Source organism: Aptenodytes patagonicus, chromosome 25 (assembly GCF_965638725.1).
Source record: "Aptenodytes patagonicus chromosome 25, bAptPat1.pri.cur, whole genome shotgun sequence".
NCBI classification, from domain to species: domain Eukaryota; kingdom Metazoa; phylum Chordata; class Aves; order Sphenisciformes; family Spheniscidae; genus Aptenodytes; species Aptenodytes patagonicus.
In genome coordinates, this window is record NC_134973.1 from 5,511,147 (window position 1) to 5,528,304 (window position 17,158).

Consider the following 17,158-nt stretch of genomic DNA (forward strand, 5'->3'; position numbering starts at 1 on the left):
ATGCTGTCCTGCCCCTATCACTGCCACGGTGAACACTCTCCATTAGTTCATTAAGCACTGCAGTTAATTTTGCACAGCACGCTCCCCAGGGAAAGCCAGGTGCACACCAAAGGGTGCTGCTGCAGTAGGGTTGGGTTTTCACATGTCTGTGCAATGCTGTGCCGCGCTTACTGGAGGCACACGGACTGGGAAACATGACTTGAAGGAGAAGGGAGCAAACTCTGGGCCGGGCTTTAGTCCTGCTGGGGTTTATGCCAAGCCTTGGACCAGCCCAAGACAACTCTGTGCTCTGCACAGACAAGCCTTTCCCCCGCAGTAGCGAGTTCCCGTGCGAGCAGGGAGCCTACAGCTTAATTCAATGAAATTAGGGTATCTTAAAACTTCATTTGTCCCAGAATCATAAAAAGCCTTTGCAAACAAGTACCAACAGGGCCAGGTTAAATCCGGCTGAGGTAAAGCCAGGGGTGAGAGCACCACCCGCAGCTGGGAGAAACCCTCTCCAGGCAAACAGCTCCCAAAGAGCCGCCCCAAAACCTGCTGCTCCCCCACCCCAAAGCCCCTGAGAGGACGCTTCCACCTCGTTCCCAGACAGCTGCTTGAGGGAAGGCTTACCTTTTTAAGGCATCAGGATTTATTTTCAGCTTCTCCAGGTGTTGCCAGTGCCCCGTCAGCCGGCATGTTCGGTCTGTGAGTGCCATCTACAGGGTTCCCCGGCTCACCAGCCCCTCTCCTGCCAGCTCCCTGCCCAGCCCTAACACTGGCTGCCCTCTCCACACAGCACGGCAGAAGCCCCTACCAGAAGCCCCTACCAGTATCAAGATTAAAACATGGAGCAAACGAAAGCCTCTTCCCTCCTGAGCTGTGCCACGCTCCAGGACGAGCGTGCAGCCGCCTGCCTCCTGTGCATAGGACATGGGGACACGACCAAGAGAGCAGGGTGGGAGAGCGGGACACGGGGAACTTGGCTTCTCGTTTCTTCAGTGCCACTAATCTACACAACCGAAATCTGCACAACCACCCTCCTTTGCAAGATGGACGAAAAGCAGATGTTAGTACCAGGGAACGCCCTTTATTTTGTTCAGGCTTTAATTCTTTGCACTGAGGAGCCAGGACATCCCCACCCAGGGGACAGCCTCTCCTTCCCGACTCCCAAATAAGCAAAATGTAACTTGGTTCTTCTGTTGTGGAGAGACTGGGATCACCCTTGCAGGGATTTTACTTAGTCTTGTGTACAAAAAAAGGGATTAATGTAAGAATGGGGAGAAAGGAAAGGGAGGAGACTTTAGAAAATTGAAACAAACCCTGATATGAAGGTGAGCACTAGGCAATGAGAGAGAAGTGTGGATCTAATACACAAAAAGGGTTGACAGTGTAACTCTATCACCAAGCAGAGAGCAAGGCAATGCTCAGGTAGGGCAGCCGAGCAGAGAAAGGCTCCATAAAAGCACCATCCCATCGGCTCAGCAGCAAGCCAGCCACGTGAGGTGGCCCCGCCAGAACAACCCCGAATGCCAGCAGCCAAGCACACTGCCACGGAGGAATCGGGTGAAACGGAACGCTTTATTTCATTTGTTTGAGGATACAATGGAGGGGGAATGCTGTAAACGAAAGTAAAACAATCAATCAATGCAGGACTGGTTGCTATTTAAAATAAATCAACAATTCAAGCAGGAGGGTGAAAGACTAGCTCCTCCATTTCTGAGAGCACAGACAACACAATGCACTCAAGTGCTGTTTTATTGACTTCTTGGCAATCTGCTCAGACCACAGGTCCATCTCCCAGCACTTTACCACTGCAGATCCCATTCCAGTCACATGTACAAATGAAACAAAACAGAAGCACGTTATTAACAATAGAGAGCCGATGCTCATATCGCGCTCAGTCAATCTCATTAACCTCAGCAGATGGTCCAGTCGATTTGCCTAGTAGTTCAATATCAACAGTAGAGGATTCGATACAGCCCTCCAAGAAGATCAGAGAGGCAATTATGTAAACTTTTGAAATCAGGCTTTGGCTTAAACAATAGTGATTGTTTCAAGCGAACTCTGTAGCAGTCACTTGTGACACACACAGGCCGGTGACTGCGCAGCATCGTAGGGAACCGCGCACTCCACTCTCGGTCCTCATCACCCTGCGCCCATCAGCTCCGACAGCCTTTTGGCAAGGATCAGCAGGAGCCCTGCACAGGCCAACAGTAACGGGCAGCCGGAGTCCACAGCGCCTCCCACTAACACCCCGATTCACTCGGGAGAAAGAAAAGTGCAGCAGTAGCTGGTGAGGCATCAGCCTGCCCAGGGACAGACACACGTTCCTCATACAAGCACAGCACTGCACTGATGCAGCCGTGCAGCTCCCAGACTCCGGAGCTGTCTCGCATGCTCAGCGCATACGTGTGTCTGTTTGCATCCGTGTATTTAAATCTATTCTGAAAGACTATTGGAAGTTCTAACCGTTGTAAAGAGACCTACTAGGCTGTAACACGGGTATCAAATACACATAAAGTAACTAAAACTATAACTGAAGTAACTACTGAACTGCTCTCTTATTATGGAAACATACTGCAAGGCTTTAAAAGCCAGTATTATTAGCAAGATCTGCCCCCAAAAAGCCTGCACTGGCCTCGCGCTGATTGCCCATGGGTGCACTGTTCCACCGCTGTGAGGAGAAGCCGCTGCAATAGCTCCAATTTATTCTTCCAGAAGAAATGGAGATCAGTAAAAGCTGTGCCGAGCAATAGATTTGTCCTTGAAGGAGTCTCAGATCTGTAATCAGCATCTTTGTTTTCTCCTCTCAGAAGATGCCTTTAACAAGGATTTAGAATGGAGCAGGAATGTAACGTCTTGGCCTGCAAAGAGCAAATCCAGGCTACCGGCTGCTTCCAAGATGCAGGATGCTTCAGGGGAAAATGGAAATAACCACACAGGGTCATTGATTACAGCTCAAACCTGTCTCTAGCCAAAACAGGATCAGAATAAAAGTGACGGCAATGCTACACTACAGCCCCATAAGCACATTTTTATTCTCCACATGATGAAACCCACCCCTTTAAAGATGGCCAGCAGAAGGACTCTGAAAACACGTACATGGTGCATAGATACTGGGCTGGCACACCCTCCGGGCCTTCAACTTAATTACCATTTGCCCACATAGTACCAGAATAGGGACCTCATTGTGCGCTCTGGCTGTATCCTCCACATCTTTCCCTGCTCAAATTCTAAATACCTATTACAGCAAAATCAAATTCTATCAAAATTATTTTCATGGCAGGACCTACGGCTTGAGGCCCCCTCTTTGATCAAAATCATTCAACTGTTAACATTAAAAAAATCACCTACTCCTGCAAGGTAAGGAAACTTCAAAACTGCAAAACCCATCTGTCCAACGAAGAGCAGAGCCTAAAGAATGATCAAGTTAATCGCCTCAGATAAAGAAAGGCCAACGAACGTGTCAGTCAAGACGCTGAGCCAGGGCATATCAGTAGACTGAAACACAGTCAGGCTTACCTGGCTTCAGCACAATGCAAGAAACAACTTTGCAGAGGGAGTTAAAGAGCCAGAGAAAGTTATCAGCATGTGCATAGACCTGCCAGCCTACGCAGGATCAAGGAAGATACACTACCACGAATCAAACAAACCAGCCAAGGTTGATTGATCACCCAAGGGGCAGCAACGGCCAGATTTAGCCATTACTGCTATCCTCACAGAGGAACACAGCCAACGCTTTCATCTCTGCATCAGCTAAACAAGCAGAAAGTACCTAGAAGAGGCATGAAAGGATACAAATGATATGAAATTAGGGCACATCCAAGTGCTGTGTTCACATGACAGCATTACTAAAAATATATATGTATTTAAAAATCTTTTGCACGTGTGCAAGACAGAGCTGCCAGCACCTGGGGTGACATTTCTCCAGGAAACCTCACCCACTCTGCACTGAGAAACGCTGCCCCTCGCACGGGTGAGCACCAGGATCACACCACTCCCTCAACTGCCTCATGAGGGATTTCAGAGCAGCAGCTAGACCGGGAGCTCCCAGGTGACTTGCAGCAAAACCATTTGTCCTTGCTATTTGATAAGGATATCCCTTCTGCCCCGCTCTTTTTGTTAAGTGTCAGTTTTGTCCCCTTATCTACAGAGGATTTGCTAACCAAAAGAAGGGAGCCATTACACCAAAGACATTCTCAGTCGTCTTCTTAAAGGTAAGGTCAAGCAGGGAACTCCCTGGCCTGCAGGGTAACTCCCTTGGGTTCTCCTAACAAAGGCACCAGTTTTGGGTGGAAGTGGGACTTAAGGATACAGGTCTGCACTGCCCATAGTTTTCAAGGAAGGGCCTTCCCTTCAAGGCTAAAATGTGCCATAAACAGGAGCACTTTGCAAGCAGTTTTCACCATTTTAGCAGCAGATCCACCTAACAACGACCTTCTAACACATTCACACTTGGCCCTACACAATAAGAATCCAAACACCAACACAATGGGCTGCACAGAAACATCCCAGTTTGCTGGGCTGACAGTGGGACATAGCCTGAGTACCAGCAAATGGAGTGAAACTCCAGTACCCTTCAAGAAGAGATTATTTCTGAGCCAGGGCCGTCTCAGTTTAAGAATCACAGTTCAGAGGGGTTTGGGTCCTCCTTTTCCCGTCATCAGATGCTCAGAGACAGGTCACTCATCACACGAGCAGTTAAGGTTCTCCGATTCAAACCGCAGTGCTCTGGCTCTTCCTCGGGTGATCTCAGACAGAGCCAGCAGCTCAAAATCCAGAAGCTTGGTAGATGTCACACATTTCTCTGGTGAACACACCGCTGGAGCCAGGCAGAACAGTCTGAACACTTGTAGCCCCACAGACTACACAACTGATTCCTCTTTTGGAGAAATGCTCCTTCGGGCTAAGTGGCACCCTTCATTTGTAAACATGTCTTTGCTCTGTAAACCCATGTAATGACCTGTATTATCATGTGTAACTGCTAAGCCTGCAACTACAAGAAAATTGATGCATTTAACTCATTCCCAAAGCTATTCTGTCTGAACTAACACGACACCATCCACACCCACCACTAGTGTAACAGACAACAAGAGCTCTCCCAGCTCCTACCAGATCAGAGTTGATTACAGAGACGCTTCCTAAAGAAGTAACCTGATACTGCATGAAAAGGATCAGCCTGCAAAAGGAATCCGCTTGCCTGATACTTCAAGCTGACTGCCGCAGTCAGTAGAGAGGGATATGAGCACCTATAAAATACTGATAGGCCAGCAGACACAGCTGCAGCACTTGACTCCAGGGCGGAAAGATTTCAAATGCTGAGCATTCATCCAGGAGTTACGTTTGCCTCAGCATCTCCCTGTGCAGTTAACAGCACCCAGTGCAGCATCATTTAGCTTGCAGCTCCACCTTCCCCCAAAAATGTGCGTGAAGAAAACAGGTTTGGTCCCCTTTCCCCTGCCCCAGCTATAGAAGTGTTTGTACTGTTAATTAATAGTCATTATAAGCAATTATAAAAAATAAAACTTGAGCACTGGTAAGGTGATTCCGCTGGACTTGCACCCCCTTGGTCAGTCTGTGCAGTTGGTGCTACTGGTCCCAAATCATCTGGAAAAAAGAAGACATCCAGCATCAGAGTGAGCGTGTACAACGTGACAGATCACTACCAACCTCAAAACAGCTGGGGGAGCTGAGAGGCCAGACAGCGAGCTACGCTGAGGTAACATTCCTCCTCAGCTTTAAAAAAACATCCTCCAGAGAAATCAAACTTGCATGATCCGTGGGATGAAAGCGCATCGCTGTGAAAGCAGGAATGGATGCCCCAATGGCACCATGAGTTTTAGCTGCGATGTGACTTGGGAGCAATTCCTAAACTGAAAAAAACCAGGAGTTTTTGTTTTCCTGTCTAATGCAGGGAGGCTCAGACTGGACACAAGGGCTGTCTCTCCCTCCTACGGGCCTGCTAAACACAAGGCACAAAGCGGTGCTCCAAACAAACCGGGGTACGTCCCTTTCAGTGCGCTTGGTCAGAAAATGAAGAAAGGCGAGATAAAGTCTGTGCGCCAACATAGAGAGACCACACACAGAAGTTTAATTTATGCAGATCTGGTTATAGGATCTGTGCCAAAGCTCCCACGTCCTTAGAAAAAGAGTCTTAGCCCCTCGCGAGAAAAAGAGAAACATACAAAATACCGGCTTACCGCCTCAGATTTCTTGTTTCAAACACCGTGTCCTCGTCGCTGTCGAACGAGGCCATCTCTATGTTCTCATCGTAATTCGACAGAAGGCCATATTTCTTCCGCTGAGGTTTCTTCAACCTGAAATGGGTTTTGCGCTCATTTCTGGGTCCCTCTGACCTGGGGCTGAAGGACGGAGAGAGCACAGAGTGAGTGCGCTGTCACACACAGGTTTGCACGGAGACGGGGCCTTCATGAGTCAAAGGGCAAAACGAGTGGGACCAGGAGACGTTTTATCGCTGCTAATTACCTTAGGTAGTTAACAGTGGCATGAATTTACAGCAGCATTTCCCAGGCGCTGCCAGAGGGATGCATAGGGAAGCACAGCTCCAGCCTGGCAGAGGGAGGGAGGGGGGATCCAGGGCCCAACCCCAGGGGCCGGGGGGGGGGGGACCGGGGCAAGCAGGGGCACGGCCCCGGGCCGGGGGGGACCGGGCCGGCCCGCACTCACCGGAACGCCCGCAGGAGGAAATAGAGGGCGGCCAGCAACGAGAGGGCGCTCAGCACGTACACCGCCCTCTTCAGCACCGGCAGCCCCGACCCCGGCGGCGGGCTCGGCCGCGTCCCGTTACCCGCGGCCGCCCGCGACGCCTCCGTGCCGTTGAGCGGGCTCGGGGCGGCCGGAGGAGTGGGGGAGGCGGCCCGGCCGACGTGCAGGAGGAGGAGGAGGAGAAGGAGAAGGCAGAGGGGCTCCGGCCGCAGCATGGCCAGGCCGGGCTGGGCGGCGTGGAGCGGCGAGCGGCACCTCCGCGGGGCGGGCGCAGGAAGGCGGCGGGACGGTGCTGCGCGGCGCAGGCACCGGCCGGGCCCGGCGGAGCCGCACGCGGCGTTCCGGGGCAGCGCCGTTCCGGGCCCGCCCAGGGCGCGCAGCCCCAGCCCAGCCTCGACCCGCCGCCCCGGTTCCGCCTCTCGGAGCGGCGATTTCCCCTTCTCGATGCGAGTTCTCCCGCAAGGTCGCCGTTCCCCCTCGCAGCTGCCATAACCTCCTCAGGGCCGCCCTTTCTCCCCCAGGGCCACCATTTCCCGCTCAGGGCCGCCGTTCCCCCCTCACAGCATGACTCCCTCCCTCAGGGCCGCCATTTTCCCCTCAGGGTCGTCGTTCCCCCCCTTGGGGCCATCATTTCTCCCTCAGAGCTGCCATTCCCCTGCCACGATGGGCAGCCAGAGGCGAACGCTGCTTGAAACACGAGCATTTTGAGTATTTCCAACAACTGCCTTGTTTCTCCACAGGAGCTCCGGACTGACCCGGGAGGGGGTCTGTCAGCCACCCTGAAGCACAGCCCCACAAGCTTTCCTCTCGGGGAAGGGCCTGGAGCTGCCTGGACACACGGGACTTGAAAAAAAAAAGGGCATTTCGGCTGGAAATGGGTCACCCCCAGCAGATGTCATGTCAGGCCCACGGCACCTGAGCACCTTCCCGAGGATGCAACTGGGTTTTGCATCCAGCCCCTGCAGCTAGCTATTCCCTCAACCCACCCCAGCAACAAATCATTAATACAGTGCTGTAACTAGCGATACCAAAATAACAGAGGCCTAGTTTGAGGTGCTATTTTTGCACCTATTAATTATTTCTGCCTGCATTTAAGCATCTAGGCATCCTATTTAGGAAGGTCTTTCAAATAATGCTTTGTAAGTATTTACAGTTTGAATTCATTTAAACATCACCCGACTGCATTTTTATCAGCAAAGGTTTCTCACACTCTCTTGCCCCTATATTTAATATCATCCTCCATTAGCATGCAAAATCCTTACTGGTGAATTGTTAGATACAGCCCCCAAAAGTGTCAGCCGATTTCTTTTTTTAAAACCCTGTTCACTTAGATAATTTGAAAAAGGTTAAAAAAAGAAGAAAAAGTAGGTTTCAGGAAGTAAGCTTGATAATCGTTCCCATCCTGCATGCACCAAATGCCCCCAGGGCTCTTGTGCACTAGGAAATCGTGATGGCAGCAAGCCCTCGGGGGCTCATGAGCAAGCATCCTGCTTGCTACCTTACCGAATTCCCTTGTGCCTGGGACTGCCCAGCAAGAGAAAATATTTCTTAATAAGAGCACAAGTTTTTAAAGCTGGCTTTACCCATTAATTTATTTATACCAGCTAAGTGTCTGGCCTCCATCACGCCTGTCTGCTCTGGAGAGCTAATTCAAGCAACAACAGAGCAGGAGCACAGGAGCAGTGGCTATGCCTCAGTAGGTTGGCAAACAACCACAGCCTTCCTTAATAACCAGGCTTTACAGCATGGACTAGAGAATACACAATCAATCCTGCCCTTCAAACACACTGCAGCAGTAATTGTTACTGGGCACAATACCCACCTAATTTCTTCAAAGGCACTTAGACTATATGAGCAGACTTTTTTGCATAATACACTGCTCTTAAAAGACTGTCCTTCAAGTGGGGTGTAGCATAACCAACTGCCAGAGAAGTAAAAAAAGAAAAAGGGGGGGAAGCAGGATAAAGCAATCAAATGTGTTCTTTTAACACAAAAATGGTGGGAAGGACGGTAGCAGAGACCATCAGAAACCCTCTCACTGCCTTTGTGTATCACATTGCGGTCTCCTGCCCCATTCTTTACAAAGCTGCCAAAAATATATTCACAGCTGCCAGCCTCTCTAGCAGTATAAATCCTCCTCATTATTGAGCTGCCACATTTTCAGGATTTAATGAGAACAAGACCTCATTTTTCATGAACATCAGGCACGTGCATCGATTCAGTTTGAGCCAAATGAGCCCGGTTACAGTGGGTCTCTCAGGAAGGCAGCGCTCGTTTTAGAGCCCTGTGCCAGCAATCCGTCAGACCAGCGAGGTAGTAGAAATAATCTAAGCTGCTTCCGCTCTACAGCGTGGCGTGGCAAGACACAGGTATAACGTGTCGAAGATGACAGCCTGAAGGGCAAAAGGCTTTTAAGGACGGTTTGAGTTACAGCGTGATGTATCAGAAAACATCCACCACTACTAAGGAGAGTTCTAATAATCCATGGCACGCAAGCGATGGAGTCAAGGACCAGCTGGAGGAATTTAGCAACCAGCACTCATCTGACTTCATTACAAGCCAGGGACTACGTAGCAAGTAAGTTAGGAACAAATATTCTACATACGCGGAAGAGGAAGAAAAGGGCAGTTTGGCTAGTTTAACTTTTTGATGGTTCATTTTGAAAATGGGACTTAAAACTGGGCAGGAGAAAACACCAATCCAAGAGAGCTGGGGTTAGAAAGTTTGATCTCTATGGCATACTCCACAAAAGCCTGAAAATTCTCCCAGTAACTTTACAGTTTACTAGAGAGCAGGTAAAGGTTAGTAGACCAGAGAAAAGTTGAGTATTTCATCAATGCCAGTGTGCAAACTTCCTGCAAGAAAACTTGAATTCCCTTGCTCTGTGCCTTACCTGCCCTTCTACAGAGTAAAACCCCATCTTTAGTGTCCAGCACCACACTGCACAGATGGTGCGAGCCCCATCGGAGGTCAGGTACACGAGCCCCAAGTCATTTGGATGCAAGGTAGGGCAACCAAAGTTACAGCAGTTAACAAAACAGCAATCAAGAACCTTAATTAAACAACACTACCCAAGCGTTTTAACTCCTGCACAAAATAGCCTCTGCAGAATACAAGAGACATTGCAAATAAAAGGCAACATCTGCTAATTAGGGAAAATGGCACTAAGTCTTTTATTAGCCATTCTATTCCATAGAGTCAAAGGAATCAATACAAAATTGCAGTCGCTGCAATTGGTAGCTTATTCGCCTTTCATCTTGGGCTGAATTTCTCATTCCCACATACCAGTAGGCTTTGTTCTGACTATGCAGCTCCTCTTTAGTCACAGCAAGTGTTTTAGAAGTTTTTAAGACATTGCCAGCTGTTAGGACTGCGCTATCTCATTAACTCCTCCAGGCAGCTCATACTTTGCCCCATCTGTACAGGGCACCCTCCTGGCATTGATCAGATCGGTGAAACCAGTTACCACCCTACTGCCCTTTTTAAAGCCCAAGTGCTCCCACCATCCATCTCAACTTCCAACTGCAGTACTCGAAAGCTGCACAGCTCAGTACTGCTTGAACACTTGTCTTGTTCCACTTCTCAGCTCCAAGCACCTAAGTTTTCACCTGAAGAAGTTGCTCTACTAGAAAATTCCAGGACAAAAAAAAAAAAGGACCAGAGTTAATTTGCAAATACCTAAATTGTTACCTTTCAGACTTAGACAAAGAGTTTTTAACATCAGTGATGCTAAAACCCAAACTCAAAAGTTTGCTTTTGAGTTACAGATAACCACTTCATTGAGATGGGAAACTTGGGGCAACTTTATCTTGAGCCAAGTACTTAAACACACAGAAATCGGGACAGGGCAATCTCATGTCCCACCTGAAAATGGAAACATGCAGCCACTTCTCCAAGTAGCAGAAACATCACATCTCAACTTGCATCAGCAAAACAATTTTAATTACTCTAATGTGTATGGAAGGAAATCATTGCTTATCCAAGCTCAAAAAAGCTTTAGCATTTAAGTGCAAATTAGACTTTTGTATTTGTTACCACTTCAACTGGCAGAAGCCACTTCTGTTCCACACAAATACTGACTCCTTGTTTATGTAATTGCTAATCTGACAGTTGCCTTCAGATGTAGCTGCTTCACTACTGAAGTTTCGCAGATGCAGAAACTTCATGTAATTAGGCCACTTAATTCAAGGTTACAATGATGCAATTAAATTTCTTCCTCAAACTTGCCCCTAAAGACAGGTTACCCTCTCTGTCCAGTTCCCCAACCACAACAGCATTGGTTTATTTTGCACTTTTAATTGGGGCTATACACCAGATAACTATATTTATATTGGATGCCTTGGCCACAGTCTAATATTCTTATGCTTCCCCACAAAAGTACTACAGAGATTGGTTTGGTTTTTTTCCACATTCCAGTATTTTATTCTAGCTTAATTGACTTATTTCCTTGTTTAATTGACCTATATAAAAATCAGTAACACCACTGCTCAAAGCTCTTCATCTCCACCACTCCAGTCAATGGCTGTCCTTGGTCTTCTCTGACGCATTTCATTGCTGAAATAAAATTAAGACAGTGAATTTAAAGGCAGAGAAAGTCTACGTAAATTTTCACCTATAAACTACTGAAGTCAGACTTTACCACTTACAGAATAGTACTGGAAAACAGTAACAGGGCCAAACCTTTCGATTCGGGAAAAGCTACAGGGGTGAAGGGCAGACTGAACAGAGATGTTACCTGGTTGGCAAACTTGTGTCTTGCTCCTGCTTCCTTGGAACGAATGCTCTCCTTCCTCAGAATCCCCACTCAGCTTCCCTGTCGAGTGTCCCATCTTCTCTTCAGCCTGCCAAAGCAAAGATGCATTAATAAAAATATCAAACAGAGCCTTTACATTGCCACCCACCTCCCCCAACACAAGTCACATCGTATACGAGGGTTTCACAAGCCATTCGCTGAACCCATCACATCACAGAAGCACAGTCTGGGAAAACTGTTCCAGGGCTGGCTGATGCCTTTGATATGCCAGCCAATGTATCATTTGATCCCTAAGCAGAGAGTTAACCACTTTGACATGGCTGCTTAGGAAGTGTGGGCTATGGGAAAAAGTTAATGGCAACAAGTAGGATGGCAAAGAAAGCTACAATTAAAGTGAGCAACTTAATGAAGTCTAGGAAGATTCTCAATAGATGAACACATATCAAGTCAGGGAATTCATTTCCCATCTTGCTTCCATACCTACTAGCAAGACATGACTGCATGCCCAACTCTGATCTGTGGAACTGAAGTTGTGCCACAAGCCAAAGGTTGCATACGGCATGGGTTAAAATTTTTCCATCAGTTGACCAAAATTGTCAAAGGAATATTTCACAGGTACATTAGACTTTCAAATGAGCTCTCAACAAGAGGAAGGATGCGGACATGAGCAAAAGGAGTTACCTCGAATTACAGGACTATTTCCACATATGAACTAGCCAAGAGAGCAGCTTTCGTCTCAGAGGTTTCTGTTGGAGGCACAACACTTCTTTTTCTCCAAGGACACTGCAGTTTCCATATGCTAGCAAAGAATTCTTAGAACTTGTAAGGCAATGACAAAGCTAGCTAATTACGGCAATTTACCTACCATTGAACACTCTTGTCAAGCTAGTAACTAGTCCAGTTACTAAAGGACTGATTCTTCACTACAGGTTTTCAATGTAGGCTACTTCAGTATTTTAAGGAAACATCAATTATCCTACCTAACACTAGCGTTCCCTCGACTTCTGACTTAGGCTTTGAGTACTAGAACATCCTAAGGTATACACTTTCAGTCCTCTGCCTCTAGACAAGTTTGACTATTCTTATGTGAAAGTATGTTGACGAATTCACATGTCAAGACCGATTGAGATTAAATTCTAGCAACTGGTCAATAAATCTGGCTTGCTCTTACACTATCACTAGTCTTCTCCTCTCCTCTGGCATCCTCTGTTACTTATAGACTGTTCTTCATCTTCAAGGATTGTGTTGTGCAATGAAATGTAAATGTCAGGAGCAGAGTTCATTTCAGACGGTCTTTTAATAGGCTTCGTAAAGCCAAAGAAAACTGTATACAAGAATCCTTTACCACTTCAAATACAATATCAATGGAATATGCATATTTCTTCCAGTAAAAAAGGACAATATAAATAAACATTTTCAAGAACCTCTTTTATGGTAAGTTTGCAAGTCTATTTCTGGGTAATTTACATCATTACAACAGTAAAAATACCGTTATGCAGGTTGAACATACAAGCAAGTTTCTCTTTAGATATATCAAGGTGGTTTGCCTTCCAATTTGTACCCAGGCTGCATTCCTACCTTGCTACACTAAAGGAATGTTACAAAAGACGAAGGTAATGCACTTAAAAAAAAAGTCCACAGCTTGTTCAGCTTCCAGTGAACATTGAATTAAAGGTCCTTTCTATCTCAAAAGAAACTGAATTGGGGCCCCAACTTCACAACTTTAAAAAAAACACCTTGGCTCATCATGAAGGATAAAATAAAATCTGAAGTGCTTTCAAAAAAGATTAAAAACACTTGAAAGCAAAGCTTTCTTAAAGAAAAGTCTAATTAGACCATCTTATATCAGAAGCTGTCAGGCTGTGTTTGACAAGATTAGAACTGATAATACTACAAAAGTGAAAATACAAGTAGATGTACTACACAATAACGATTTCAGCGAAGCTCCAAAAATCTTTATAAATACAGCCATTGGAAGGACGATCTTGAGTCAGGAAGGATTTTTACTCGTTGTGTGTAGCTGAGGACAAGAAGCAGGCACAATTGTAAAGGCACTGAAGCATAGACAAGTTCCAGCATTTTACTCCCTTGCATTATTTCAGAAGCTAGTGCTAGTTCGCTACACCGTAAGAGAACTCCCCCACCCTTGATTAAAGTTTGTTAGGGCATCCGAGTTTTGTCTTAGTCTCAAGCTCGAGGAACGTATTTTAAAAACTTGCTTTGCCTTAGATCCAAGCAACTCCTACACATGCATTACAAATTAGAAATTTAAACGGCACAACCACGTCCAAAGCCTGGCAGATTGGTTCTTACGGGCAAGAACAGAAATAGTGGTACAGTCCAACTGAGCCTTACAGTATTTCCAGACTCAAGTACAGGGTCAGAAGGTTTAGAGAGTTCCTACAGCATACGTACTCATCGTTCCCATTTGAACCAAGACTTACCGTAACTGTCATAGCTGTCTCTGTAGGATCCTCCCGAAGACCTGTCACCATAGCCACCTTGACTCCTGCTGTTAAAAAGCATTCACGTGCTTTATATTTGCTCAGCTGTTTCTGAAGCCTATCGACGTTTATGTCGAACAGGCAATGGGCTTCAAGAGCTTCGCAACAACCCACTAGCGGTCACAATGACTTTACCTGCTATTATAGTAGTCTCTGGAGCCATTATATCCTCCACTTCTGGAATCAAATCTGCTTCCGCCATAGCCTCTCTCTCCACCTCCTTGAACAGACACCGGATCATGGGGGTTTTTTAAGCGTTCTGACAAATGCCATTGCTACTTCAGGAACTGCAAGTCATTCATGCACACTCACCTCTAGAGAAGCCACGGCCCCGACCTCTGCCGCCACGGAAAAAGCCTCTGCCCCCAGAAGACCCCCCTCTGTATCCACGAGATCTGTTCTCTGATGATTTTCCAGCCTGATCAACTCTGATCTGACGTCCATCTACAGACTAACAAACAGAGAAAAATACATCAGCTTGATGTTTAAACATTTAAATAGCAAAGCACATATACAATGAGTTATACACCTTCATTGTCAGCTAAGCAATACCACAATTTACTAGTTCTTACAAAGGTTTTATCAATATCACAACTAAGCCAACTACACAAGTAAATTTATGTCGAAACAGTATATACAGGCATACCTATAAAGTGTCACTATTTCTCAGTCATACAGATTAGGTCATGAAATTTTAGCAATTTCTATTTTTCATTATTTCTATCTTTAACTCTTTTAAGACGCTAGTATTTATCTGTTTTTCTACGTGGCATTCAATAGAAACACGTCTTTCAAGTTCCCTTACTGCATTTCACACAAATCAAGAAAGCTGTTCCAAAGACTCCTTACCTTTCCATTCATGGCCATCATTGCATCTTTAGCATCATCTATGTTTTCAAAAGTAACAAAGCCAAAACCTCTGGATCTCTGAGTCTCTCTGTCTTTCACCACAACAACTATAAAGAAGGGGGGGGAAAAGCATCAGCACCTGTGCAATCGAACAAATCTACGAAAGTCATCACAGCTTAGTACTGCAATCTTACCTTCAGAAATTTGTCCATATTTAGAAAAGACTTGTTCCAATGACTGCTCATTGGTGTCAAAACTCAGTCCACCGACAAAGAGTTTTCCCTCATCTGATGCCATTCTGACCTGCAAAGCCAATATATCCGAAGTCAGTAACTCAAAAAAAAAGTTATTCCCACAGCGTCTGAAATATTAAATCGGTTATAACACCACCAATAACCTCACATCCTTACACGACGCTCAAACCCCAGTGAACTGGTGCTTTGTATCAGAGGAGTACTCTGTAGGGCTGACCCGGACCATGCGCCTTCCCCCGGGAAGCGGAGCTGCAGCCGCCGATCGAGGCCTAGCACAGCAGGACGCCAGCAGAGCGGGCCCAGCCGTACGCCCCGCCCGGGCACAGGCAGGGTCTGGAGGCCGCCTCCCGGACGTTCGAGCCCCGGCCGGCTGGCTCCCGCCGCAGGCCCCGCAGGCCGGCGGGCACTCGCGGCACCGCCGGCTCCCAGCGCCGGCCGCAGCGGCGCTCCCCGGGCCGCGACCCCGCTGCTCCCGGGGGCCCAGCGCGCATGCGCACTCCGTGGGGCCCCCGCGGCCCCGACCCCCGCCCGGGCGCGAGACCCCCCACCCCTCCCTCGCGGCCCGCCCACTTGGCGCAGGCGCAGTCCGACGCCCCTCCTCCCGCCCGCCGCCATTTTGCACGGCCGAGGTTCGTCGCCATTTTGTTTCCGAGGGCGCATTTCAGCTCTCCCCCCCCAGCCCCTTCCCCCCCACTGCAGCCAGCCGGAACAGCTCCGCCGGGCTCCCCGCAGCCGCGGAGGGCACCCGTGCCGCGGGACGGGCGCCCCGCTCCAGACTCCCCCAGGTAGCAAGCCCTCCGGCTCCTAAGACACATTTCCTTTCACTCTAGAGCTCCGAGCCTGCCCGGCCCAGCCCGGCCGCAGCCCGCCCACCGCGGCGGGCTCCTTACCGGTGCTCTGGAGGTGCGGGATCCACACAGCACTTCAAAGCTTCGGCGCGATGTACGCTGAGGCTGGCGGGGCGGCGGCTTATAAACGCCCGCGCTGTGTCCCGCCCATCTTATGAATATGCAGATTAACCCCACTGCAAGGCGTGGCGACTGACGTCACCAAAGCGCTGCCGCCGCTGCACCACCTGATTGGGCTGGATGTTGTTAATATTCATGAGCCCCGACGGGGGGCGAGGGGAGGAGGGAGCGAAAACAAAACCGCTGCATTTCCCCCCCCCCGCCCCCTCCTCCCACGTGGGGGCGGGGCGCGGAGGGCGGCGCGGATTGGTTGGGAGCGCGGAGACCGTTGGCCGGGAGAGCCCCTGTGAGAAGAAAGGAAGTGGAGGCAGCCGATTGGCCGGGGGCCGCCCCGGCCCCGCCCTCCCTGGCGGCCAGGCACGCCGAGGAGGGCGTGTCCGCGCTGCCCCAGTTTCGCGCCCTTCTCGGCAATGCGGCGGCTGCAAACAAAGGGGCCGGCCGAGGGGGCCGCCGCCATCTTGGGTGGCGAGCGCTGCCCGCCGCCGGCCTCGGCCTCCTCCCTCCTGCCGGGCCGTCCTCCCGCCGTGTGCCGCCCGCGCCGGGCAGGACCGGGGTCACGTCTCCGTCACACCCGGGCCCCCACGGCCTTCCCACGCCCCGGCAAGCACGCTGCCCGCAGAGCTGGCAGAGCCTCCCGGGGAGGCCGCCTTCCTCTCCCTGCCCCGCGGCGTTAGGCGGCAGTTCTGCCGTCCCCGTCTCCTGTGGCAGCGCAGGGTGAATAGTCCCTGCAGCGAGGCAGCCTCCTCCTTTGAAGCGTTGAGCTGGTGCCTCCACACCCCCACACATGCTCGGGAGAGCTCGGCACAACGAATGTAAAAAGCAGCCCTGTCGCTGGTTCCAAAGCATAAATGGTTTTGTTTTTAAAAAAAAAAAAAAACAAAAACTACTTTGCTCAGCCCATTTTTACCAAAATGTTTATAAAGCCCACCCTGGGGTTTTTCTAAGGTAAGAATGTCTTCAGCATAAAAAACTTACTGAAAGAGGAAACTCTGTGACAAACACGTGTTTCTGCAAGGGACTACGCTGGTTTAAAAAGCCCTAAAAACAAAACCTTCCAGTTTTTCATACAATAGCTACAATCTCGTCTAGAAAATGCAGAACAGTATTTCAAAACGTCTGAGA

General features: G+C 48.7%; 2 protein-coding genes across 6 annotated transcripts; both read right to left on the reverse strand.

Annotated features, from left to right (window-relative positions):
- Positions 1-1,541: 1,541 nt before the first annotated feature.
- Positions 1,542-6,948, reverse strand: FAM174C (family with sequence similarity 174 member C). Its single transcript, XM_076359475.1, has 3 exons — positions 6,670-6,948; positions 6,183-6,344; positions 1,542-5,589 (listed from the first exon to the last, which is right to left on the reverse strand). Exons 1-3 carry the CDS (start codon positions 6,921-6,923, stop codon positions 5,586-5,588), a joined length of 420 nt encoding a protein of 139 aa, XP_076215590.1. The 5' UTR covers positions 6,924-6,948; the 3' UTR covers positions 1,542-5,585.
- A 4,153-nt stretch (positions 6,949-11,101) lies between these two features.
- CIRBP (cold inducible RNA binding protein) lies at positions 11,102-16,040 on the reverse strand. Of its 5 annotated transcripts, none has more exons than XR_012997116.1 (8): positions 15,959-16,040; positions 15,009-15,117; positions 14,815-14,921; positions 14,278-14,416; positions 14,101-14,185; positions 13,906-13,970; positions 11,444-11,549; positions 11,102-11,262 (listed from the first exon to the last, which is right to left on the reverse strand). XR_012997116.1 is itself a non-coding variant. In XM_076359644.1 (7 exons), the coding sequence occupies exons 2-7, from the start codon at positions 15,109-15,111 to the stop codon at positions 13,465-13,467; spliced, it is 516 nt and encodes a 171-aa protein (XP_076215759.1). In that variant the 5' UTR covers positions 15,112-15,117; positions 15,959-16,040; the 3' UTR covers positions 12,740-13,464. The 5 variants fall into 5 exon arrangements, 3 of the variants coding, with proteins under 3 accessions (XP_076215759.1, XP_076215757.1, XP_076215756.1); XR_012997115.1 differs by having other exon boundaries at positions 13,906-13,973; XM_076359644.1 differs by lacking the exons at positions 11,102-11,262; positions 11,444-11,549 and adding an exon at positions 12,740-13,481.
- Between the last annotated feature and the right edge of the window lie 1,118 nt (positions 16,041-17,158).